The sequence below is a fragment of the Myotis yumanensis genome, unplaced genomic scaffold (genome assembly GCF_028538775.1).
Source record: "Myotis yumanensis isolate MYYU_CA2020_CCGP unplaced genomic scaffold, mMyoYum1.0.hap1 SCAF_6, whole genome shotgun sequence".
NCBI lineage: Eukaryota > Metazoa > Chordata > Mammalia > Chiroptera > Vespertilionidae > Myotis > Myotis yumanensis.
In genome coordinates this window covers 62,067,668-62,094,045 of record NW_027223757.1, presented here as the reverse complement: position 1 = coordinate 62,094,045, position 26,378 = coordinate 62,067,668, and the positions used below count along the sequence as shown (strand labels likewise).

The 26,378-nt window shown below is 38.8% G+C and overlaps 1 protein-coding gene across 3 annotated transcripts in view; it reads right to left on the bottom strand.

The window, feature by feature from the left end:
• COL12A1 (collagen type XII alpha 1 chain) overlaps positions 1-26,378 on the bottom strand; it is a 111,620-nt gene that overhangs the window by 34,741 nt on the left and 50,501 nt on the right. For all 3 annotated transcript variants that reach the window (XM_070418228.1, XM_070418226.1, XM_070418227.1), the window contains 23 exons: positions 25,874-26,016; positions 25,440-25,569; positions 23,458-23,594; positions 22,250-22,379; positions 19,947-20,086; positions 19,572-19,704; positions 19,449-19,475; positions 18,930-19,072; positions 16,505-16,634; positions 15,960-16,099; positions 15,165-15,294; positions 13,889-14,031; positions 12,678-12,807; positions 11,843-11,985; positions 10,001-10,130; positions 7,899-8,018; positions 6,658-6,804; positions 5,803-5,919; positions 5,505-5,651; positions 4,901-4,975; positions 2,901-3,040; positions 804-927; positions 513-656 (listed from right to left, as the gene is read on the bottom strand). In XM_070418228.1, coding sequence (XP_070274329.1) covers positions 513-656; positions 804-927; positions 2,901-3,040; positions 4,901-4,975; positions 5,505-5,651; positions 5,803-5,919; positions 6,658-6,804; positions 7,899-8,018; positions 10,001-10,130; positions 11,843-11,985; positions 12,678-12,807; positions 13,889-14,031; positions 15,165-15,294; positions 15,960-16,099; positions 16,505-16,634; positions 18,930-19,072; positions 19,449-19,475; positions 19,572-19,704; positions 19,947-20,086; positions 22,250-22,379; positions 23,458-23,594; positions 25,440-25,569; positions 25,874-26,016 — 2,943 coding nt within the window. The remainder of the gene's footprint in view (positions 1-512; positions 657-803; positions 928-2,900; positions 3,041-4,900; positions 4,976-5,504; positions 5,652-5,802; positions 5,920-6,657; positions 6,805-7,898; positions 8,019-10,000; positions 10,131-11,842; positions 11,986-12,677; positions 12,808-13,888; positions 14,032-15,164; positions 15,295-15,959; positions 16,100-16,504; positions 16,635-18,929; positions 19,073-19,448; positions 19,476-19,571; positions 19,705-19,946; positions 20,087-22,249; positions 22,380-23,457; positions 23,595-25,439; positions 25,570-25,873; positions 26,017-26,378) is intronic.

Here is a 26,378-nt window from a genome sequence, read left to right as displayed (position 1 = left end):
GTTGCCAGGAGGCACTGAGGATGTTTGTTTGCCAAGATGTGCCCCAGAGACGTGTCCCTGGGACCTGGCTGTTCCTCCTGTGCAGTGTACCTTTGAGAAACCTGCTTTGAGCCTGCACCTGCAAGGCTGTGCTAAAGTGAAGGCTTCCCTATGTTCTCCTTGCACAGGAGCCAGCGTCAAGACTCACTTCTGCTATGGCAGGAAGCCTGCTCTGGGGTCATCCCATGTTTGCATTCCACAGCCTTCCAGCCCCCACGAGAAATCTCGTTTGCCCGTTGACAGACCCTGAATCACATATTACCCAAAGACTATGCACCACGCTATTTCTGAGCAATCACCAAACCATCCCACAATTAAACATAAACTAATATTATAAGAGTATGACATACAGATTCAACAGGAACAATAAAGTAAATCCGAAATGTGGGGTTTCTTGCCATCATTTCTGAATGTTCAAAACCGTTAACATAATGAGTGCAAGCACGAGGCGTAGCACGCAGGCCGGGGCTTACCTGACTGCTGGATGACCGCAGCGGCTTTCTTCACCTCGTCCTGTGACCGACCATCTGTGACCACAACCAGCACTTTGGGGACATTCTTCCTCATGCCACTCTCCCAGGTCAAGACCTTTTCCTTGATAAATGTGAGAGCCTTGCCTGTAGAGTGTGGCATGAAACATTTTAGTGTCACCTCAATGCAAACTATCCAAGTGCCATTAGCCATGCCCAACTGTTAAGAATTCGAATGTGAGAGTGAGATGGTACACTCGGTTCTTCCACTCCAAACACTCTGATCAACTGTACCTGTTCTTGTGTTTCCTCCTCTGTACCTAATATTCTGGAGGGCCCCGAGGGCTTGGGCCTTGTCATTGTACGTGTTCAGCTTGAACTCAGACTTGACTTCATCACTGTACTGCACAAATGAGACCTGAAAGAAAATGCGGTTTGTGGGGAGGGTCAGTCATCTCTTTTTATGTTTCAATTTTCCAGTGAATCCTCTAACTGCCGAATGGGAAAAAGAAGTGTCTCAGATCCGACAGAGTATTACAAAGCTCTTTATAGCTAGTATTATAACACTGACTGCTGTTGGCTCAGTAAATTAATTTCTAATCTTTAATAAATAGAAAATAATTGATAGGAACATATAAATATACTATATTCATATGGTACCTTTCTCCAGGGTGTGAGAAGGGATGGGTAAAATCGAGGAGCAATGAGAACACACTCTCTTGAATGCAAATGTGGGCTAAGCAATTGGTTCCGCAGCCAAGTGCTCCTTCTCACTGACCGCATCCACTCTTCCGGGTAATACGAAAATATCACATGTGTGATAATAATCAGCACTCATCACAAACTTAGTGACAGTGGGATTTAGTGGAAAGAGTACAGACTTTGTAGTCAGGAATCGCTGGACTGAAATCCTAGCTCTGCCAATTAATGGCCATGTGACCCTGGGCAAGTTCCCGACATCTTTGGGCTTTAGTTTCCTCCTCAGAAAAATTGAGATAATTATACTTGCTTTCTAGGATTGTTGTAAAGACACGTGTAGTAATCATGTATGCAAAATAGTTGGCACAGAGAAGTTAATAAAATATGATAGCTATTTTTTTATTTTTTATTAGATATCTTAAATTTCCAAAAGGATGGAAAGCTGGCTTAGCTGTTGACACATTAAATTGAGAGCATAACTGGCCTGACTTTTTACTCTTCTTGGGTTGGAATAGTATCCACAAGGTTATTTGAGGATTTGAAATTTAGTATAGTCCATAAAGTACTCTTCCATAAAAGAAGACATGATTTGCTTATGAAATTATTTGTGGTTTATGTCAAAATCTCTTATTTTCATAATGTCTCTAAGATGCCACATGAAAAGGTACAAGCTGCCAAAATAAAGAAAAAAATTCATCAGCAGGAATGGGGAGAGAAAGAAAAAGATTCGGAAGAAGAATGACACAATATAGTCCCTTGCCTTAAGGAGTCAATGAGTTAGACAGAAGAGAGTCGCACACAATAATGACCATAAAAAGTGATACTTGCTATATAGTAACCCAGACAATATCCTTCAGGAGCACGGAATGCCGAAAGCCATCAAGAAAGCCACTCCAGAAGGGGGGGAATTTGAAGTGGGTCTTCAAGTTTACAGAATCCAAGAAATAACTAATAACAGCTTTATTCAGACTCTCAGAGGGGCCTGGGAGGAAGGGCTCACCAAAACATAGTTTAGAGCCACTGGACTTAAGTGTTCGGTTCATTGGTTTATTGAGAGTAGTGAAGGAGATTCTCCAATTTACAGGTAAGTTATGGCTATATGGTGAATTATTCTTCAAAGCCTCTTATGGAAAGATAACCTTTTCTAAGTTCCAACTCTAGTAAAACAAATACTTTTGAAGTAATTTCACAGCAATATAATTTGTAGCTATTTTAGGAAAACAAAAATGAAATACCCTCGGAGTCAATAATGGCCATTCTTCTGGTCAAGGTGGTACCTGCGATGCCATGACAGGGCAGGGAGCAGGGCTCCACACACCCACTCCAGTCCCTATTCCTCACTGACTCCGCTGACTTAACAGAGGGTGATAATCACAATGCATTTAATTTCCAGAACATCGGCTGACCTTTCATGGAAGTGTATCATTGTAAGAGTTTTAAGCAGGAAGTTAGAACCCCCTAAATTATTCAATAGGAATATCATCTAGCCAAAGAAAATACCTAACGGAATATTTATTTTTCTGTTTATTTACCATTTATACCCAACTCCTTCCCAAAAATGCATGTGTAATGAAAATATCAAATAACAAAAGTCAAAACATAATTTGTAGTGAAAAGTCTTTCTACTTAAAAAGAGGTCGAAGGACATAGCAAGACATTACAAGTGAATAGCCACCATGAAAAGACACCCACCTGAATTCCACCAGGATTGATTTCATCAAAGGCTCCCACAGTATTGAAGATGAACTTTACAACTTTGTTAAAATTGTCATCCCCGATACTCCAGGAGGCATCAGTCAAGAATACAATATCTGCCTTGGCCCCTTTGCATACTGGGGAAATAAAATTAGAAAAAGGAAGCTCCAAATCTCACGAATTCTTTCATTCAAGTGAAATTACACAACTGAGAAATGCAGCCTATCACCTTGCTACTCAAAGTATGGTTCAGTGGCAATAGCATGGCCTGGGAAGCTTCTTCGAAATGCAGAATCCTGGGCCCTATCCCAGAGTTCCTCAGTCAGAATCAGCAACAAGATGCCCAGATGGTTCCTACTCACAATAAAGTGTGAGAGGCACTCTCTAACTGGCCCTCAACTTCTCCTCTGGAATTACTCCACCTATTTAGATCCATTATGCAAATATATGCTCTTTCCTCATGGAACTCTTCAAGTAGCCTCAAACAATAAATGAGGAGGAAAGGAAGTGAAAAGCAACAATGTCCAGAATTTAACAGATTAGAAATTTTGTATATACTTATCAAAGATTTGGTGCAAATAAGGTGTCTTATTTTAAATTAGGCCACTATAATTATATGGAGGGAAGGAAGGGAGGGAATAAAATAAATATCTTTCATTGAATCTTCAGACTTGAAGACTAAAAAAGAAAATCTGAAAATAAAAATTTAACAACATTTTATTCTATAAAAATTTAACATGTAGCATGTACAACACCAAGAGTGGACCCAAATATAACCTATAGATTTTGGGTGATAATGGTGTGTCAATATAGGCTCATGGACGGTAACAAATGTGCCACTTTGGTGCGGGAGGGTGATGCTGGGGGAGGCTGTGCGTGTGAGGGTACAGGGTATATATGGAACATTATGTACTTTCTGCTCAATTTTGCTAAGAACATAAAACTGCTCTAAAAAGTAAAGTATTAACTCAAAAGCCAAGATTATTTACTGAATTTCTTTCAACAACCTAAATTTCAAGAACCCCATTATTGTTTTACCCTATAATAATATACTTTTAACTTTTATCTTATTTAATAGGTTTAAAGAAGTTGTGGCAGTCTAGAGCCTTCTAAGATAAAAGGAAAATACTTTAAAAATCTGAAATGCTTTCAGTTTAACTGAGAAAACAGAATGTGGGGGGAGGGAGAATACACTAGTGGTTAATTAGTTTAAACTTAATTTGAGCCGAAACCGGTTTGGCTCAGTGGATAGAGCGTCGGCCTGCGGACTGAAAGGTCCCAGGTTCGATTCCGGTCAAGGGCATGTACCTGGGTTGCAGGCACATCCCCAGTGGGAGATGTGCAGGAGGCAGCTGATCGATGTCTCTCTCATCGATGTTTCTAGCTCTCTATCTCTCTCCCTTCCTCTCTGTAAAAATCAATAAAATATATTTAAAAAAAAAAAAAAAAAAAAAAAATAAACTTAATTTGATAAAGCACAGAGAACTGCCCCAAATTACTTGAGAGACCAGCTTTAACGTTCTCAAGTGACCATTATGCCTCAGACTTTAGTGAATAGAAATGTTTTAGCTTTGTGTAATCCAGGGCACTTCTCAGATCAGAAACCAGGACTTCCAAACCCAAAGGCCCAGGAGTTAGCTTGCAGGTAAAGCCAAAAAGATTCATGGATCCTATTGATGCCAGCAGCCCACGGAAACAAAGGCCCACCAGGTGACCATGAACTATGTAAGGTATCATGAGACATTAATCTGCAAAATGAAGGAAAACAAGTTCCAAATGAAGAGCTGAGGTAGTTTAAGACTGATTCCATTCACACCAAAATGCTCCTGGAGGGGAAGAACAAATTGCTGGCAATCTTTCTTTTAACCTAAAAACTCTTCAACAAGAATCATAAATCAAAATGTTCTCTATCAATTGTAAATGATATGCAGGCTGCATTCGTAAGAAGGCAACAAATCCCTTCTTACTCATTACATTTCCAAATCAACTGGACTTACCATCTCGAGCAGGTGGAATTGTGGGAGGGGGAGGAGGTGTGGGTGGCTCAGTAGGGGCTTCTGTTGGTTTTACGGCTAGAATTTAAAAAAATAATAATTAGAGAAACACAGTATGTGCACATTTCATAACACAGAAGGTAAATTTTAAGAGCGATTTAAATCCTTGGTGACAAAATCAAGTCTCATTGGCACGGACACACTGGGAATTCTATTGTATCCAAATCTGGTGTCATTGATAATCTCTCAACATTGACTATAGCTACAAAACGCAAAGCCAAGATTCAAAGGGTGAATGTAAGGCCTTCAGATAGGGTCAAATGAGTAGAAGTCAATCATATAGATGCCCATCAACTTCCCACTGTCCACCGGCCCTCCTCTAGCCCTTTCCTTAAAAATAATACCAACTCTGTGACAGGGGCAACATGGATTTTCTCCAGGTAAAGGTCCTGAACCAGCCACAGACTCCACCTTGAAGAGCCTGCCATCATTACATCATCACTGCTGCCCATACAGAGACGTCCCTGTTCAGGGGTCGTAAGTCTCCCGCCCCCAGAGCATTCCATTCTGAAGCCTGACAGGCATTCCAGGTCACTCAGACACTTACTGGTGTGTTCTCTGACAGAGACACCAGGACCCTCGAGGTTTGGTGTCTGCACGAAGACAGTGACGCCGTAGTCAGTATCTGGTGTGAGGCCAGTGAAGCAGTGACTGGTTTCTGATCCACGCACTGTAATTTCCTGTCCTCTCGTTCCTGGTCATGACAACAAAGGAAAACGCCAGTGTCATCCTCAATTGCATTTAAAGGCATATTATACATAATTTTGTAAACAAATGGCATCTCCTTTACTGAATTTTAAAATGTTGCTATGAGCTCCAGTTCTTTTCTTGTTCTGCACACGTACCATCTGCAGGGTTTAGCTTTAGCCTGTAGGAGGTGGCTGCCCGGTGAGGTGACCATCTAACACAGAATGTGTCCCACCCAACCTGGTAAGGGTTCAGATCTGTCACATTTAAATACACTGCAAAATAAAGAAAGAAAGATAATAGATTTACTTTTTAAATAAAGGCAGAAAAGCACACTTTTAATCATAACAAAATTTTAGAACTTCCACTTGGCTAAAAAAGAATGTCTAAAATCTTGCTGTTTCCGTATAAGAAACATACATGAAAATGTGGTGCAGCCAAAACAGGTCTTCCTTTCCATCACTGATTTTCAAGGGGAAAGAAATATCCCATAGGCCCTCTCAACACTACAAATGTCAAAGACATCTCATGGAAAATAAGAAATTTTTCCAAAAGGCAATCTGCCAAGTCCTTAAGTGGTTATTAAAGCACTTGGTGATAACAAATTCTATCTGGGCTGAATCAATAATCATGGCATTTCTGGGAAAACTTTCAATTAAATCAATGCATTTAGGTAATGAATGTTTTAACATCAAATGTCAAGAAAAACTACAAAAAAAATTCCTTGCACCCCAACTCTAATTCTACAGATCATTCATGATGAAATGAAATCATAATTTTTAATCTTTCAAAATTCAAAATATAATATTTCTGTGAAATAAACATCTCATCATACATTGATATTTGTATATTGAATTATATTACTTATAGATTTGTTTAGCTGGGCACAAAAGGATCACCTACTTATCACTGAGGAAACATGTATATGTTAAGAAGAAATAATATTAAAACAGGCTGACCTGGTAATTTGTACTATACTTTTTCTCACAACCATGCAAAGACACATGACTCACATGTAGTGCCTTGATCCGTCAGGGGGACACTGAGTCCAGAATCATACTGAGCATAAACATTTACATCATAAATGGTGCTGGGATTGAGGTTGTGTAACGTGTATGAGGTCACTTCTCCAACAAAGACTTCCATGGGCTCATTGGAACCTTTAATAACAATCACGAAAATACATAGATATATGTTATCACTAATCTCAAATTTTTTTAAAAATCAAAATGCCTTAACTTATACTCAAATGATAGTATTAACAGCATTAATTCCAAAGCCCCATATGCTCTTGTTCACTATAGAACAAACCACATTATATGGTGAATACAAAACTGTAAGCAGAGACTGGATTCTTACCCTCTGATTTTCAAAGCATAGCACAGTACCTGGAATGCAGCAGGTATGTGATCACTGTTCCTTTAAGGAGTTAATCAATCACACAAACAGCTACCTTAGAATCACAAACCTCTTCTCTGAGCCTCCTTTGCCAGCATTGTGCTTTGCCCATAGTAGGTGCTAAATTAACATCTTTAATGTACTGTAGAGATGATTTAAGAACATCCATCTTGGACCTCATTCCATAAGCTTAGTGACGGAAGGTCCACAGTTACGAACATCTCTTCCTCCTTTAAGTTCTCTCTCCATTACTTACACAAGCTCACCTTCCCTTTCTCTTTCCTTCTCTATGTTTTCCTAGGAAAGTTTGCTAGCTCATGCCATTCCTAGTGCATGGAAGACGCCCTAGCAAATTTAGTACAAAGAGTATTTTCTTCCACTGTTCTAAGCATGTAGATAAAACAGAAATACAGCAAATAATTTAATAAAGATTTTATCCAGGATCAATGGGAAATTGAAAGCAAGCCTGTCATAAATTAAACTAAAATACATATGCCCCAAAAGGAATAAAACCTTGACATCGTGGGGAAAATACAGAAGTTTGTATTGATTAAATATGCATTATTTCATAATCATAATAGCAATTGGGATGTCTGAACACAAACATTTTCAATATGCGCAATTTGATGGACCAGATAAAATTTTTAGTCATGAAAATCTCATCTACACCCATAGTAACAATGATACTAGAAATCATTGGTTTAAAATGCTATTTCCAGGAACACCTCTGATCAAAGAAGACTGATATGATAACTGAATTGTCAGTAGAATCTAACCATAGGGAATGGAACAAAGAATACCCTCATACCAAGTAACTCTCCAGTGCATTTATATGATGATAAAGGTGCTTTCTTACCCACTGGCTTATACACAATTTTATATCCAAGAACCGGAGAGGGCGAAGGATCCCAAGATACCCTGAATCTTGTATACCACTCATCAGAGATGTGTATGTTCTGCGGTGGAAGTAGTCCCACTGCAAACAAATAATTGGCACACGTTACTGACCTTCTATTGACATACGGGGAGAGCAAAGAACTTGATGAGCATAGATTATAAGTATTAATAGTATAATCCCATGCATGAAATTTAATGATATCCCATAAATTCCTTATTTAGAAAACAAAAGATATTAAAGTGTTCAACAGAAAGCTTAGGAGTTTTTCAAAATCAAACTGCAACTCAAATGGACTCGGGAACTGGTGATTTCCAGAGCTGTTATATGACGCAGAATGACAGAAAATAGGAAATCTCATACCACTTTTAGAACATTAGAGAGTAGATTATTAGAGCCAACAAGCAATTTAGACACTATCTAGTCCAACCACCTAATCATATAAATAAGATATGATTTGCCCAAGACCATACAGATAGCTCATGACTAAGATGGGTTCTTTCCCAGCACTGCTCTACTCTCCATGAACATAACCTAGAGCAGTGTTCGGCAAACTGCAGCTCGCGAGCCACATGTGGCTCTTTGGCCCCTTGAGTGTGGCTCTTCCACAAAATACTGACTTCTGCGCATGGGCCACGAAGTTTCAATCACACTGTACGTGCGAGCCCGCACGTGGTATTTTGTGGAAGAGCCACACTCAAGGGGCCAAAGAGCCACATGTGGCTCACGAGCCGCAGTTTGCCGACCACTGAAGAGTAAACCCTCAAACTATCACAGGCACTGCCTCCAGCTCCACGTGCTAAAAATCAATGCAGTTAGGCAGCATGTGAAGTAGATGCTGAGTTATTATTCATAAAATTACACAAATAAGGAATTCATCTTGAAAAACTTTTTCAGAAGAACAACTAGAAATGGCTTTGAGCCTTCCTGGAAAATTCAATATCTAGGAAAGATTTTTTTAATATATTTTGATAAGCACAAAATTCTGAAATGTGCCATTTCCCCTGAAAAATATCAAAATATATTCTAAAACCTAAGGGGAAGTTTTAAAAATGGGAAGTTGTTAAATTAAGTCATCTTGATTTTAAATTCAAATCACTAAACTGAGTCTCCTTTGACTCAGTCCTATAGACAATAGGTGTCAATAAACATATAAATTCCTGGTCTTGGGAGACTGAGCTGAAACCACTCTAGTCTTGCTTTTCTCTTAAGAGCTTGTAAATGGTAGGTCTTTCAAATTCTATAGTGTTGCCAAAGTCATTTAAGCACAAAAAGAGTTTGGGCAACTGAGCATAGTAAGGATCCTGAAATCATGCTGAACAAAGTAAAAAAAAAAAAAAAAGGAATGCCAATACTTACCAGTAACAGAACCCAGACCTATTCCCCAGCATGCCTTTAGGCTGAAGCCGTGGCTCTCAGCCTTGGCTGCCCATTGGAGCATCGGCAGCGTATGCACACCTCATACCAGTTACATCAGTAACTCTGGGGCTGGCTCCCAGGCAAAGCATTTTTTAAAGCTCCTCAGGTGATTCCAATGAGCAACCAAACTGGAGAACCTTTGCTCTAAACCCCAAGCAACTGCCACCAGTGTAGGCGAGAGAGGGGGAGGGGGCCTCAGCACTGGTAATTCTTTGTAAAGTACTTGGTACAATAGAAAAAAATATTTTTGTAAAAAAGCTACATTTGTAAAGAGAGAAGGCAAATGCTAAACATTTCGATTATTTATGACTTAAGATTCTATCATGGTGGAGTGATTTTTTGCTAATACTAAATTGACTTAGCAGCTACAGGCTTAACTGACACCACACAAACTAAAACAATATTGAGAGAAATCGTTTTCTAAAGGAGAAGTAAAACTATCTCAAGCCAAGCAAAATATGCAGATTTTTTTCTCCTTTTTCTTCTTTAAGTGGACCTTTAAACAGTTAAAATACAAGTTCTGTTCTCATATCAATTTGACAAAATACAATGCCTAATATAAAGTTAATGCAATACCAATGTAGTATTTGAGAGGCACTGGTAAAGGCAACATTTAAAGATTGTAAAAGGTCTAAGACACTTACCAGTTCTTCCATTTCCTGTTAGATGGCTACCATCTCCATCTTCATAAATAGGAATAACAGTAATTTTATATGGAGTATCAGATTGCAGGGGCTGCAGTATTACATTGTTCCTTCTGCCTGGGACGGTGGTCTATTTAACAGAGGAAGTTAAATTATAAGTTTATTATCAGCTAGAGGACTTGATCAAAAGACAATATTGTTTTATAGATTCCCATAAACAGTAATGTAATCTTCATATTTTCTTTTTGTTACACAATAGCGCATGGCAAGGCAGACTGTCCACACTGCCTGTGTGGCGTGAGAGAATGCTTTTAGAGTAAACATATCTGGGCTCAAATCCCAGATTAGCCATTTACCAGCTTTATGACTTAGCACCTCTGAAGGAAATTGTGAGGATAAAAAGCAATAATGCGTACAACACCTCCGTACACATTACTGAGTACTGCAGTGCTCAGTAGTATGTTTTTCTCCTTCATCTCTCATTGGTACATGTTGCATTTCTGTGTACTCCTTCAACAAATATGTACCAAGTACCCACTGTGATCCAGGCATGGTACCAGCCCCTGGAAATACATTGGTGAGGGTTTCTGCTCTCAAGAGTATCAGCTTGGCTGATGCTAATGATGTGAAAAAGATGAAAAAGAAGAAATTGAAAATACATTTAACTTCCTCCATGAAGAGGAAACGAATCAACTAGATATCTCTCTTTCTCTCCCTCCCTCCCTCCCTCTCTCTCTCTCTCTCTCTCTCTCTACCCCCCTAAGCTTTGCTTCCATAAATAATGTGAATCACTATGCCAGTGATTCCCAGAGTAGAGTTCCTTGCTTACAAATGGTGAATAAGGGAAAGAAATTATATTTTTACAGTTTTCAGAAACTGAAGGGAAATTGCTTAGTTGTACCTGGGAGGGCTGAACAAACACTAAGGCATGAGCGCCTTTGCTTTGGCAAACCAAGTGTGGCAATCCGGCTCATCTCATTTTGATCAGTAACACTAAATGGCAATTACATGTGTTTCAGATTAATAAAAATGGGGTGGGACTAAAATTAAAGCTTATATCAAGTTCAAGTAGATGAAATATTTTATAACATAGGAATAATGGAAGGAGAATGATCAAATAGAATGTATGTAGAAAAATAGTTGCAAACCACAGACAAAACTGCTTTATAATCGGCACTACGTGTAATTTTCCATTCAGCTATCACTGAATTTTAAAGCAAGTGCTGACTTTTTCCATCCATAACAAATGGACATGCATAATAAGGGCTATGCTACCAGAAACTTGACTCTGGTTCTGGAGAGATAAAACATGACACTCAAAAAGTTTGAAGCTAATATTAGAGTATGTATATTCCAAAACAAAAGTGTACTGAAAAATGTTAAATTTAGAGAAAAGGGAGATCAATTTTCCTGGATATTTAAGAAAGACCTTGTAAAGAAATTAGATTTAAAGAAAAGGTGAGATTGTAATAGTCACAGCATTTGACCATTAATTTAGTTAGCTCAGAATAATTGGTACTATGTTTCACCAGAATTGATTCCTATGGTATAGGTAGGTGGTTAGAAACATGCATTTCCTACGATAAGACAGTTTTTTTTCCATCTATATTTAGAATAAAAATTGAGCCCAAAGACATTGATTCTCTGTAGTATGGAAGGCCATACTGGGCACATTCAGGTGATCCCAATCTCATGTCAGAGAAAGTCATAGAGAATGTAACTGACACACAGAAGTCAAGGACTCAACTCTAACCCTAGCACCGTCCTAAAGAAGAAAGCTGAAGCTCACACTCCAACCTGGTCAGATTACAAAATGCTCAAATAAACGAGAGTCAGACTCACGTATTCATCGATTGGATCGCCGACGGTGGGAGAATAAATGATCCTGTATTGCTGAACTGGCCCGTCAGCATGATCCCAGGCCACAGAGAGGCTATTGGTTGTCTCCCCAAAGACTCTCAGATTTCTTGGTCCACTCCGAGGTACTAAACAAATAAAACACAATAGAGTTATGTGCCTGCCTGTGAGCATGACAGACATGGGGAGGAGGGAAGGGGTAGGAAAGAATTTTCCCCTGGCCAGATTAAGGAAGTGACTCTCAGGTGTTTCACCATTCACTAGGGCAGTGATAGCGAACCTATGACACACGTGTCAGAGGTGACACACGAACTCATTTTTTTGGTTGATTTTTCTTTATTAAATGGCATTTAAATATATAAAATAAATATAAAAATATAAGTCTTTGTTTTACTATGGTTGCAAATATCAAAAAATTTCTATATGTGACACGGCACCAGAGTTAAGTTAGGGTTTTTCAAAATGCTGACACGCCGAGCTCAAAAGGTTCTCCATCACTGCACTAGGGTGTTCACTCCCTATGCTAAAACACACATCTTCTATAGTTTTAACATGAAAACATAAACCTAGTCCTAGAAAGTGCTGCATTTCAGAGCTACAGTTGCATGCTGAACATCCAGTGACATAAAACTAGGCCTGAACCTAAATGCACAGACTGGGAAAGAAAGGGATGATTTTAACCACTATAACCACCTCCTGTTAAATGAAATATAGAGGCCAAGTCCTCATGTTTGCTAAGTACCACACACCTCACTCACCCAGAGAAGCCCTACCAACTGAGTGACAAGGGAATGGGGTGAAGAAAGGATTTCTGCCTCACGAGTTCGGCCCTGGGCGGGGCTGGGGTTCCCCTCTCCATCCGAGTAGAGAGCCACCACGTTCACGGAATAGGGTGTGTCCGGAATCAGCCGATCCAGGTGCACCGTGCGGGTATTTCCCGGCACCACAATCTGGAGGGGAGGAAGTGCCAAATTCTGCCTGATGACAACCCATATGCTTATCAAGTATTGTATTAGTCAGGATAATAACTTTGATAATAAAAGGCTGAGCCCAGACACGTCAGAAGTCAACTACTGTGCTTCTTAATGAGATCTGCCCAACCCACACCATTAGATGCAATTTATCCTCAAAACTTTCCTCTCCAAAGTTAGTTCACACTTGATTTCAGTAACTTCAATCATCTTGCATTTATCTTTATTGTAAAGATTATCAAATATAAATAACATCCAGGGCTGTTGATAGTAACCCAAAGAATACTCCTCCTGTTGTTAGACATTCATAAGAGATTTCTACTCTGGTGGGGGAGAATTTCTGTATTAAAATAGAGAGCAACTCTATACAATGGATAAGGACAACATTGTCTAGATATATCCTATCATACACAGAAACATGCAGGTCAATTTTCTTACAAAACACATGTATTGTTCATCATTGTTTATCATTATTGTTTCTTTTTATACAGACTTATAGTAAAGTTAGTTTATAAATTTACTTTTTCTTAAGTGTTCTGATACTTTCCTTGTTCAAATTAGTAATTTCTGATTTCTAAATTATCAATCTACTTGCAAAACTACACAGTGCTGTGAATTGAGGAGAGACTGAGCAATTTGTATGAGCCAGTAAAGAAATACTCTAAGTTTCATAAAACATTTGTACTTTACAACAAAAGCCCATCTTGACAAGGTTTAGCAATAATTTGCAATTTATTACTGGGGTTTTTAACTCATATTACTAATTTGCATTTTCCCCAAAATTCACTTTTGCTAACTAACTTTATAATGAATACACCTGCCTTAATTCATCAAAAGCAATCATTTAACCATTATACCCTGGCATGTTTGTGGTTTGCATTCTCATAGGCTACTCAACATGACACAGACATGAGCCTACATTCATCAGGAAATGAAGTTTCCCTGAGACTCAGTGCCACTCCAACAAATAGCTTATTGTCCTGGGCCAGCAGCCAGGCAGGAGGCGCAGTGGAATCTACAAAATGCACTGGCTGCGCTCTAAGAAGACAAAGTTACTTACAGATTCCGAGGGTCTGGTGCCATCCACAGGGGTATACACAATGCGATACTGCTGCACAGGCCCAGGGGCAGGGTCCCAGCGCACGTCCAGGTTGTTGGGCGTGGGGTTGTACACTTGGACGTTTCTCGGCAATCCTCTCACCACTGAGGAAGGAAAAGCCAAGGCATATTTCTTAAGTCTGTTTATACATGTGGAGTTTTTGTTATCATTTCTCCAGAACTTATACTCTGTAAACGGGTGAAATACTATCCTCCTTAAACTCCTAATTATCTATACAAAAGCAGATTTAAACGCTCTCCAAATCCAAATTTGCTAATGTGAGCCAATTATGGCCTTTATCTATATGGAAGCAAAGTTGTTGCCAATACAAACAAGCTAATAATTGTAGTAATACTGGGCTGGCCATAAAGGGATAAGGAACACAAAACTGGAAAAGAAGCTTCAGTTTTCCACCATGGGCAATGGAGAGACAGAGAGGAGGAGTTTCATAGTGTTTCCAATTCTACGAATGTCTTCTATGATTAAAACTAAAGGCAAAAGGAGGGAGAAAGAAGATCAATTATCTGCCCCAATAGGGACTTAGAAAAACATAAACTAGATCCACATATTAACCCCAAACTGTAATCAAGTCAATAGCATCATCTTTCTAGAATACTAATCTTTTATCAAAAGAAGCCATCCATACTTGCTTCATTTCAGGTATCAGAAAGTATATTTTAAAGTCAAAGAAATATTTATAAGTACTTTCAAAAACCTGTAAGCAATACTACAAAAAACAAACGAACAGTAAAACCACTATACACTGGTTTTCAAGTTAATGGCGAAGGAAAGCACACATATTTTTAATGCCAAAAGGCACTTCTTCAGCAAACCAGAGAAATGTGCAATCAAGCAATGTCATGAACAGATTTCAATAATTCACACTATACAGCCAATTACAAAACATGGCTTCACACAGATTTATAAAGCACAGAGCAAAGTTCAATGATTTTTTTTGTCAGTGGAAGAGAATGACCAAAGTGGCATACTAATTATTGTATATACATTTCTAAATCTTGAAATTATTATCTCAGAAGACAGATGCCATCGTAAATTTTCTATTTCATATACTAAAATAGTAACAGTTGATGTTTGGGAGGTGAATTATGGGTAATTTTTATGTTCTTATTTTAATATTCTGAATTTTTCAAATTTTTTCTAATAGGTCTATATGGCCTTTATAAAGAAAAGCAAAATTTATCATAAAAAGGCTAGATTTTTCTGCCTTTTTACTTACATGTCCTTGCAGTGTCAGAGGTGCGCCCTCCATCACCTTCAGTGTAAGAGGGAACTACTGTAATAGTGTACGGGGTGTCTGGCTGCAGATTCCTAAGAATGGCATAATTGGTATTCCCAGGGATTGGTACCTAAAGATTGTAATAAAACATAAAGCACTTGATTTAAAAAAAACTTGTAAAAAATAAATAATAGCTTCAAATAATAGAATACTCAAAATCCTAACTCAAGACCAAGTCAAGAAGCAAGCTCTGTAATATTGGAATATAATGCCCTCCTATAAACTGTTACATGAGGTTATGAAAGCTTCTGTAGCCCTGGCCGGTTTGGCTCAGTGGATAGAGCGTCGGTCTGCAAACTGAAAGGTCCTAGGTTCGATTCCAGCCAAGGGCACATGCCTGGGTTGCAGGCTCGATCCCCATTGCGGGGTAGGCAGGAGGCAGCCGATCAATGATTCTCTCTCATCATTGATGTTCCTATCTCTCTCTCCCTCTCCCTTCCTCTCTGAAATCAATAAAAATGTATTTAAAAAAATAAAATAAAAAATAAAAAAAGAAAGCTTCTGTAGACCCCTACACTCACCCTCAGCTCCCCCTTCTGGAATGATTGCTTCCCCTGGCCCCAACTCCCCACAATCTCCTTATCACTCAGGCACTAAGGCCCCATCCTACGCTGTCAAGTTCTATTAAATGAATGTAAACTTCATGGATGCTAAAACAAGTCTGTTAACTCCTTTAGCTCCACTCATTCGGCTACAGTTTAAACCTGCACATTTCTCGCTATAGGAAGCAATTACCAGCTCCTCTGGGCCACCTCCTGTTGGTGCATAGAAGAGCTTGTACTGACGAGGATTTCCATCTGCGTGGTCCCAGCGAACATTCAAGGAACTGGTAGAGGGGTCATATACTCTCAGGTTCCGCACAGTGTTCAGAGGTTCTGGAATGCACAGAAATCACATCACTGTATGATCCTAACAGCCACGCACACATGAAACACAGCTTCAATGGTATCTCCCAGGAGCCCTAGAACATAGCAGGCACCCCATAGTAGGCACCCCACCAATATCTGTTGAAGCAATGAATAAATGGAAGAATGTCTGCAATAACCTGGTACACATGTCTCATCTCACCACAAGATATTTTTTTTTAATCCTAGAAAATAGTAAGTGACTTTCTCTGCAAACAGAGAGTTAACTCTAAGCAAGGATATTAAATCAATATTATTTTTAATGCATTTTCAGAGATTAGCAAAACTCTGTCACCTCAGTGTTTCCAGATAAAGATGTGATTTCGTTCCAATTGCAATTATTAAAGAAGCTACAAGGAGTCTGAGTTCACTTACTGGTCTTGCCTGTTCCCGTCATGTGACCTCCTTCACCATCAGAATACAGGGAGGTCACAGTGATCTCGTAAAGAGTGTCAGGCTTCAGTTTCTGCAGAAGCACACTGTTCTGTCTTCCCCCTATTGTGGTCTTGAGTAAAACAGGAATACGTGTTAACCTTGTTCTCTCCATCTCACTAATCTGTTAGAAAAAGCTTTTTCTACAAGGGAGCTGTTTGAGACCCTTGCCAAGATCTGGAAACACATAAACAGTGAAGGTTTAGGAGATATCGTATGGTATCACTCTAAATATACACTACACACCTTAAACCACATAAAGGACCCTAAGCCTCACACTGGCAACTCAAAAAGATATTTCAACTTGCTCATCGCCAGCACTGAAAACTGCATCCAAAACACATTTCACAGGTCTCTCCCCACAAAGGCATTAATCATCAGTGAACTACAAAGGAACTTGGAGATCTCAAGGACTTGCACACTATTAGAGGCTCAGCACCATTCAGTATTATCTTTACCTTTTTTACAGACATTTTTTATTTGCTTTAGAAACACATTAAAATGATTCAGCAAAAGATCTGAAGCTTTTGGTGTTTCCCCCCAAACATGGCCACTCTCAGAGCGTTAGCTGTGTAAACTACGTGGCAGGCCCCTTTGCCAGGACACACTCAGGCAGCAGTTCCCAGTCATCTCCATGCAATATGATGCTTTTTTGACTTCCTTCAATCACAGAGTTCGTGTTTTATTCGTTGCTTCAGGTCATCTAGCTATCTTGTTGAAAGAAAGTTTGTATGATTTGTTAGCAGTTTACCGAATTCAGATGTTTGTGCCACACTAATGAAAATCACACGAAGATGGCACGCTGCCCACCATGAGTGCACATGTGGGTGGCTGGATGTGCTAGCACCGTCCAGATGTTTCCTACGTTGCACTCGTCCTTCCAAGTTCCTTCCAAGTTCACAGAGGAAACCTCAGTGAATCACTGTAGTCATCCTAACAGAAGCAAATTGAACTACAGTGGCTAATTTTAATAAATTTAATATTTGAAGTGATGAGAAGGAAGTGTCGATGTCATAGCAAGCCTTTGATACTTAGCAAATCTGGATGCATCCACTTAATAGAACTAGCCTATGACTAAGCAGAAGGGAGCCTGCCTACTTCTCCCATCCAACTCTGCAAGATAATTCTAGCATCAGTGATTTGTTACTTTCCTTAGTTCATGGGCTAGCATTGAAATGAGAAGATCCCTAACAGTAGCAAACCTAGGGGATCATCAGCTAAGAGAAATGTTAAGGTCAAGTTCATCCTGCTATGCAGTTTTACCTAAATCTGGCCTGGCACAGACAAAGTTATGTTTCTGATATTAAAATATCAATCCATCAAATGTATCTTACTTTTTATAAAAGCTATACGAATACAGTTGGTATTTAGTTTACTCAAATAGACATATTTCAATCCAAATGTATCAAACCACCTAAGTCAAGTTCTATGGAAACCTCAAAAGACCAACTCAAAAGTCACAAAGGGGAGGGAAGGATTTCTGGTTCAGCTAAACCCACTTACTACTATAGACTACCAGAGACCTTTCACCCCTGCCAGCATCTACCTCTGCAGACCCTTCTAAACTGGTAAGAGGTATGGCCCACTTGCTGGAGCTCAGCAAGTCAGATGATTAAGGGTTAATGACTCATCTGTCTCTCTCTAAAGCTACGTGAGGAAACATTATAGCGCCCCTCCCCCAACGTCAACAAAATACTGGACCTCACTAAAAGCATCACCCCATCTGTATAACAATCACGGTGCTTTGTGAGCTAGGATATGTGTAGTTCTAGTCACACGGCTCATAAAAACAAAGCTGTAGAAAGTTCAAAGAGAGACGACTGAAATCAGCAAGGTGAATGGACAAGGACTCTGTTAAATAAGAGAAGACTAGGAAGAGAGGCTGAGTTTCTAGTCCTACCATTTTTCTCAGGAAAGTCCATTTATATAAATATAAAAATGACAAATAGTATGAATTAGATCTGGAAACACCAGATCTAAGAGTTATATTATGGCGTGCAGAAACAAAAATGGAAGTTTAGGAAACTTTTAGCACTGGGTTAGGACAGAGAGATATGGATTGAAAAATCAAATAGAATAAAAAATCTAGATATCTTCATGAATAACACAACCTGAGTAGTTCTTAAGGGAAATGTGGATGCATTGAGGCACATGTCTGATGCTGTGAGGCTACTGTGAAAAGCAATTCTCGTCTCCCATGAGAATGCCCGCTGCATCTTCATCATGGAGCAAACATTTCCATCTAATACAGCAAATCTAACATCTCTCAAAATAATAAGTGTGACTAACTAAATATTGTGGGTGAAAGGAGTTTGAAGAGGAAAGAGTAGAATTTGTCCAAGTAAGAGTTTTTTATAAAACAAATTACCGTTTGTTCACTGCCTTCACCTATGGGAGGGCGGTAAGTGATTCTGTATTTCTGCACGCGGCCACTAGCAGGATCCCACTTAACGGTCAAGCTGTTAGAGGTTGCATTGTACACCTGAAGGTTTCGTGGACCACTTTTTGGAGCTGAAAAAAAGTTGAGAAACATAGTAAGCACACAGAACAATGCATCCCCCAAAATATGCATTGTTTCCTAGGAAATCAATAGAGCTGTAAAAATCACTAGATATAAAGCTAATTGGTCATTGAATCCTAACTAACTCCTTAGCAAAGTTTTTCTAGAAAGTCCTGTTTAAAATAGGTCCCAATCAACACCTTGCAATTTAAAAGCAAAAAGCCTGTTTGCAATAGATTTAATGGTGCTTTTCCTTCCTTCTTTCCTTCCTTCCTTCCTTCCCTCCTTCCTTCCTTCCTTCCTTCCTTCCTTTCTTCCTCCCTTCCTTCCTTCCTTCTTTCCTTCATCATTCAGTCATTCATTCAGTTCAGCAAACTAAATTCTTACCTTGAGTTGGTGCAGGTTTCACACGCACTAAAAAAAGAAATTTTGAAAAATATTAGTAATATAGCTATAGCTCTTTCTAAAAATTTATTTTAAAATAACAATGTCTGAAAGCTGAACACCTACTTGTGCGCTCACTACCAGTCAACCCATCACTTTCTGACTCATCAGGATAGATGGCAGTCACAGAAACTTCATAGAGAGTGTTTGGGTTCAGGTTTTCAAAAACCAAAGTATTCTCATCTCCATTTAAGATGGTCTTAAGGAAAGAGGAAGAAAAAACAAACCCACACAAATTAAGTCACCATATATATCATACACTCAGTGGCAGTTTGTTGACATGATTTAGCCAGATGTCCCTGCTTTGACTCATGCCATGAGTTCAAATATCACTAGCAGGAAAGGATGCTTTTCCGGCAACATAGGTAATATCTATTTAAAACAAGATTTCCTATCATTAAATGGGGCACTTAAAAAAAAAAGAAAAAGAGTTAGCACTACCTCCATCTTATCTGAGCTTCCAAAAGGTGCCCAGGTTACTCTGTAGAGAGAGACGTCTGAAGCCGCATGATCCCAAGTTCCTCTGAAGCTCTCTGTGGTTACGTCCGTGATCTGTAGGTTTGTTGGGGCTGGCACCTTGTCTGTCATGAGAAAAGGCAGGACTAATTTTTTAATATGATCTACAAAATTTAATTTAATGTAATGAGCCTGCCTTGTTTTCTTTTAATGGACATGGAAAAACTGACTGAAAACATTGTTTAGAAGCAAGTATCTCCCCAATTCAGTTCATTTGAAAGAAAAATACAAAGAGAACTCTGAAAACTGGAAGCACTGTATAACGGGTGATTCATCATTTATTTTTACAGGTGATTGTTTATATTCCATTACAATGGGGATTTTTTTTAAAAGGTAATATTTAGTCATACTCTCCTAATCAGTGGTTCTTAGTCATTTTGCATCTCAAACTTTTTGAGACTTTAATGAAAAGCACGGGCTCTTTCACACTGCAGGACACATACGCAGAAAGTCTGGCGTATCATATGAGAGAGTGCACGATCCTTCGTGGTCCATGAAATGTTATGATTGAAGTAATCCGTGCATAAGCTTTTCCTATAGTCACTAACCTCAAGCACAAGGTGAAGCGGACAGTAACTGCCCCTATCCAAAGAGAGGAAACCCCTGCAGTGCTGATGACTGCTGCCATCCCAGGAAAGCAACCCTCCATGCATCAGGCACACTGGTGAGTGTGCAGCACAAGCAGTTTGGAATGTCTGCCACCAGCCCTGAACTTTCACTGTCAGCTATTTCTCTATCTCCTGGTAACCAAAGCCAACTACACAAAACCCAGAGCCACAAAAACTCTGTTTCTAATAATTACAATGAAAAGGCCCATTGAAATAAAGAGAGTGGTACCACTTTCACAAGCACATTTGCCATCAAAACATCTGTTAAGGATGCACTTTGGGTGTATCCCAGTTATTAGAAACTATTAAGGATTAAAAACATATATTGACAGTATTCGTTTGGTATACTAAATTCCCTGCTTTCCCTAACCTTTTTTCCTGCTTTAAGATATGCTGTAAGTATAAAATTAATACATGATAAAAATGTGAACAATCTCATTAATAATCATTATACTAATACATGTTGAAATGAACTTTTGGATATACTGGGTTGAATAAAACACATTATTAAAATTAATTTTATTTATTTATTTTGACCTTTTTAATGTGGCTACTAGAAAATTTGGAATTACATATGTGCCTCCCATTATATTTCATAGGAACACTGCTGGCTCTAGACTTCAATTTTCTTTTTTTTTTCTTAAATATATTTTTATTGAATTTAGAGAGGAAGGGAGAGGGAGAGAGAGAAACATCAATGATAGGAAAGAATCATTAAGTGGTTGCCCCCTGCATGCCCCACACTGGGGATTGACCCCAAAACCTGGGCACATGCCCTGACCAGGAATCAAACTGTGACTGCCTGGTTCATAGGTTGACGTTCAACCACTGAGCCATGCCGCCTGGGCTAGACCTCGATTTATTAACTGCTATTTAATTAGGAAATTATGGGCTGAGCACGTGCCAGTCACTGAAGATACAAAGTTGAACAAAATAAATATGTCTCTACCTCCATTAGGAGGGAGCAAGGGGAAAGTGGAATCAATAAAACAGACCGACAGGCAATGATACTTCGATTAAATGCTATGGAAGTACCACGAAAAGGAGAGAAACTAGGGTCCCTCGAAGAAGCAACAGAATGGAGCAGGGAAGGGGGGATGAGGCAGGGTGTTCCGTATCTCCTGACCTTCCCACCGTGGAAGTCTCCCCTTCCTCTGAAATCCAAATGCATACAATCTGAGTGCCATATACCTCTCCTTCCTTACATGATCCTATGTCTTGTTAATTAATTTTATCTCCACAACAAAACCATGAATGATTGAGGGCAAATATGCTTATATTTTGTTACCCCTCATGGCCCTTTACATACAGTAAGATGTCAAAAAATACGTGATAACTAGTGAAACTGTCCCAGACAAAATGTCCAACTTATATCAAGAATGTACTATCTCCCCTACCCCATCCCCAATCCCTCACACACCAGTTAAGTATCTAGAAGATGAATTAGCCACCGTGGCTGATAGAATAACTAGGATAGAAATTATTTTAAAAATGGACATAAAGGTAGAAGAGGAGAAGAAAACAAATGAAAAACAATCCATGAATGCAAACATTATGAAATACTGGCCAAAAAGAGCATTAAGAAATGAAATGACCCAATAAAGCGTGATCACCACTCACAGGTTTTTTCTTGAGCAGCCACTGGGGGGGACTCCCCCTCATCATACACGGCAGAAACGCTGACTGTGTACAAGGTCTGTGAGGTGAGGTCTTTGAGAGGAATGTTGGTCTGTGATCTGTCCACCTCTACCTATAATAGAGCAGTGGAGCTATTTTTACAAAGGGTTGAGTTTGGGCATCTCTCTGTTATTGACTGAAACTCTCAGTACAAGAGCATACGAATCGTGGTACCAAAGAAAGCAATGTTTTCAATTTGCATGAGTCCAGAAACTGGAGACAGTTCCTGTGTTTCTGAAGTGGGAAAAAGAAGTATGTACTAGAGCCATATCTGACACGGTAAATGATGACTGCCTACGGATTCAAACAACTGAATCATTTTTCAAGGGTTTCACTTCGCATCACTGCCTGATTTCTTTTGGAAACGTTGTCCTGTGCATTATCTCATTGCTATGCACAAGAACCCTGTGACACCCACTGGTCATTGTACCTCTTTTGAAATTGAAACCCGTAATGAAATGCATGTGTGGATAAATTAGCTTTTGTGGAACCCAAATGACAGCACAATCAATAACTGGGTTCCCAGAGAAGCTATTTCTGTATGCCAAAGATTTCAACATTAATGCCCCCACCCCAAGCACACACGTGTTTCAAACCCATTCACTGGAGAAGCCCCTCAATTTGCTCCCTCTTTGAGTCAGGTTGTCATGGAAACAGCTCTCCACCCCATATTTACTCAAAAACATTCACTGTCAAAAGGATACTCCTCTAACAACATATTCATCCTTTCTCTCTGTCCTTTTCAATTGTCCTATCTTCTTATTATTGGACAAACTCCCCAATATCCCCTTGCTAGCTTTTATTTTTAGAAACATTATTGACATTTTTTAGTAATTCATAGAATGCAGAGAACCATATGAGGCAATTGGATGAAAATGAAATACCACCTAAATTATATAACTCTCTAAGGTATGATGTTTTTGAGATTATTGTGATATATATATATATATATATATATATTATGATAAATTCAAGACAGCCCAATATATTATCTATATTCAAAAAGTGATTTATTAATATAACAATTTTTCAACACTATATTAATAAAATGACAATATTTAAAACATCCTATCAACTATATTGTTTAGGTTCTTTTGTTAAACCTGCTAGGAAAACAAATGATTCCAATCCCATTCTAATCGCCATCCTACCTGTTTGACATCCTCATCTGGTGTTCTGTAGCGAACAATATATTTTCGGACTTTTCCAGGTGCAGGTTCCCAGGAGACATTTATGGTGCTGTGGGTCACGTCTCTGAGTTTCAGATCTCGAGGTTTAGGTAAAGGCACTGGAGGTGCATGAGAAATTAGGTCCAGATGTGATTCTCAAACAGGAAACTCTAAAGAATCTACATAAGCTTTCAAGAAGTTGTTTGGAGAAAACTTAAAGGTGTGCAGCAAAATAACTTAAAAAATGGTTAGGACGATAAAAGTACTATGATTCTACCAGGTAGAGCTGAATTATTCTTAAGAAGGCTTTTTTAAAAAAAAATAGAATAAATTGAAATGTTTATGACAACTCTACTTCTCATGTATATGTTAATGTCCTCTACTCTATTTAAATAAGATCTTATTTGCATAATGTATCATAATTCACCACAAGTTTATGGCTCATGTTTCTTTAGCAGGTATGTAAATTGATTAAGGTAAAAAATAAAATCAAAAGGGTCAAGCTCCCATAAGAATGTAATAGAAAAACAACTTGTTATGAGAGTGAAAAATGAAGATGAGTCAAAAGCAAGCATCCAATAAGCTTATAAGAAAATCCACAGGAATCTAAATGGTTAGGAGAAACTACAAATGATACATTTTTACCAAGTCAAACACAGCTTTACCTTAAAAAGAATGGGAGGAGGATCACTAATAACAAGGTCTTCTATTGTTATGTGAGATATATCTCACGATTTCTAGCTGCCAATTTCCTTTGTCTCTTGTTGAAACTCTATACATCTCTCTTCCTAAATCTCTCGCTCCACTTCCATTTCAGCACCTCCATCCTTTCAATCTTTTTTATTTCTCTGTGCTCCCCTCCCCCACACAGAATTAAAGTCCAGCCCTATATGCCGATCCATGGCCACATTTGTCTTTCAGCCTACTATGGGTCTTCGTTCCCAGCATTCTCAGAACACATGTCTTCATCCCTGGGTGGCTCCCAACTCTTTCCATCTGCCACTAAACACATTTCACCAACTCCAAACAGGATCTAACATATAAAAGGTGATTTTTTTGTCAATGAATTTATATGGCCCCACCAAGCAGGGGCTCTTTCTCTTTTCTGCCCCATCATGCTTTTGTCTCAGGCTCTTTTCCCCCTTTGAAGATTCCTTCCAACCTACTTTATTTCCCTAGAAATGTCATCTGAGGTTCAACAAATTTAAGCCAAGTCATTTATCCCAGCATGCCCACCTCAACAGGCATGAAACAAAACTCCCAGCTAGGTCAAGCAAAGGTCCTAAGTGCAATCATTGTCACTTTTCAAAAAAAAATGGTAATAAAACAAACAGGAAACACAAAAAAGGATAATCAAGACAAGTGCAAACCAGAAAGGAATCGATGTGCTCTATGCTGCTTCGTAATTATTATTGATGCATCCCCTAGCACAGTGATTGAAGTATAACAGATGAGCAATATATTTTTTGATTGAGGTGATTGATTAATTCATATAATTGAAACTTATTCATATGTGCCATAGTTTCTACTTCAATAAAAATTTGGAACATCTTGATCTTAAACCAAATATCTTCCTCCAAATCACACTCACCCAACCTTCCATTCTCACCAACTGTATTTCATGGATCTACAACATCAATTGTAAGATGTACCATTGTTTTATGTTTTATGCCCTGATAAACATCTGGCTAAGAATAATTTTAAGACAACACTGATTATAAGATACATCTCAATATTGGGCATGTCAAATGTGAAATAAAAAAAAGTAAATCCAAGAATAAACTTAAGATGCTGCCATAAGTCTAGAATTGATCTTCATTCTCAAACTTGATTGCCATGAGTAATAATCCTATAACTTATGCACAAATAATCAAATGGTGGTTAGCATCATTGAGTAAAAGAAAAAGCCTAATGAGCATGATTGTTACAGCAAAAGGAAAGATGAAAAATTAGCAATGTCTTACAGGTGACTTCCCGAGCAGTGACCGGTTCACTGGTGAGGTCATGCAGGGCGGCCTGGACCGTGACCATGTACTCCGTGTTGGGAAAGAGGTCAGTCAGCTGCACATCATTCACTGCTGGCCCAACGCGCTTCTGCATAGGGACATGCCCGGGGAAATCAGACATTCAAAATCAAACATTTCCACTTAATGGGAACAACCAATTAAAGCCCATTGATGACAACACAACTTTTATATTTAATTTTTTCTGAACTGCATTTTCTTTTTCAGGCCAATGTTTTCTAAAATGTATCACAGCCCACAAATCTAATTTTCTATTTTTCTGTTTTGTGTGCAAAGGTATAAATGAGTTAGTTCATAAGTAACTGCAGTTAATAAGGACTCTATAGCTGGGAAGTCTCAGGAAGGCCCAATGAAAAAGAAACAGTATCTCCCACCTCTTTGGGTTTTGTCGGTTCTGTGGCGTTGAGGGGTTCGTATGTCAAAGTGTAGCCGGTAGCCCCTCCCACTGGCTGCCACTGCACATGCATGGTGGTAGGGCCAACATCATGAATATTCAGGCTGACTACAGGGACAGGCACTGTTGGAATGTAAAACAGACATCAGTCTAATTCCTGTCATTTTACTCATTTTCTAATTGTTTCCTACTTAGTTATTGGCATTTGTATATGGTAAATAAAGAATGGGTTGCTATGAGAAATCAATGAGTTAATATCATCCTTTCCTCTCCATCCAAAAACCCTAATCATACTGTTCATTGCGACCTCATACTCAGGACTGTGTGTTGCAACTGTTTTGTAGAAGGAAGAAAGTTTAAATTTCAAATAGCATTCTATTGAGTCCACATGGAAGCCAAAATAGATACCAACTTCCTAAGATTTCAGTCTCTTTTTCTGGAACATCTCTAATTTGACTATTTTCTTTCTTCAATCACAGAAGTTC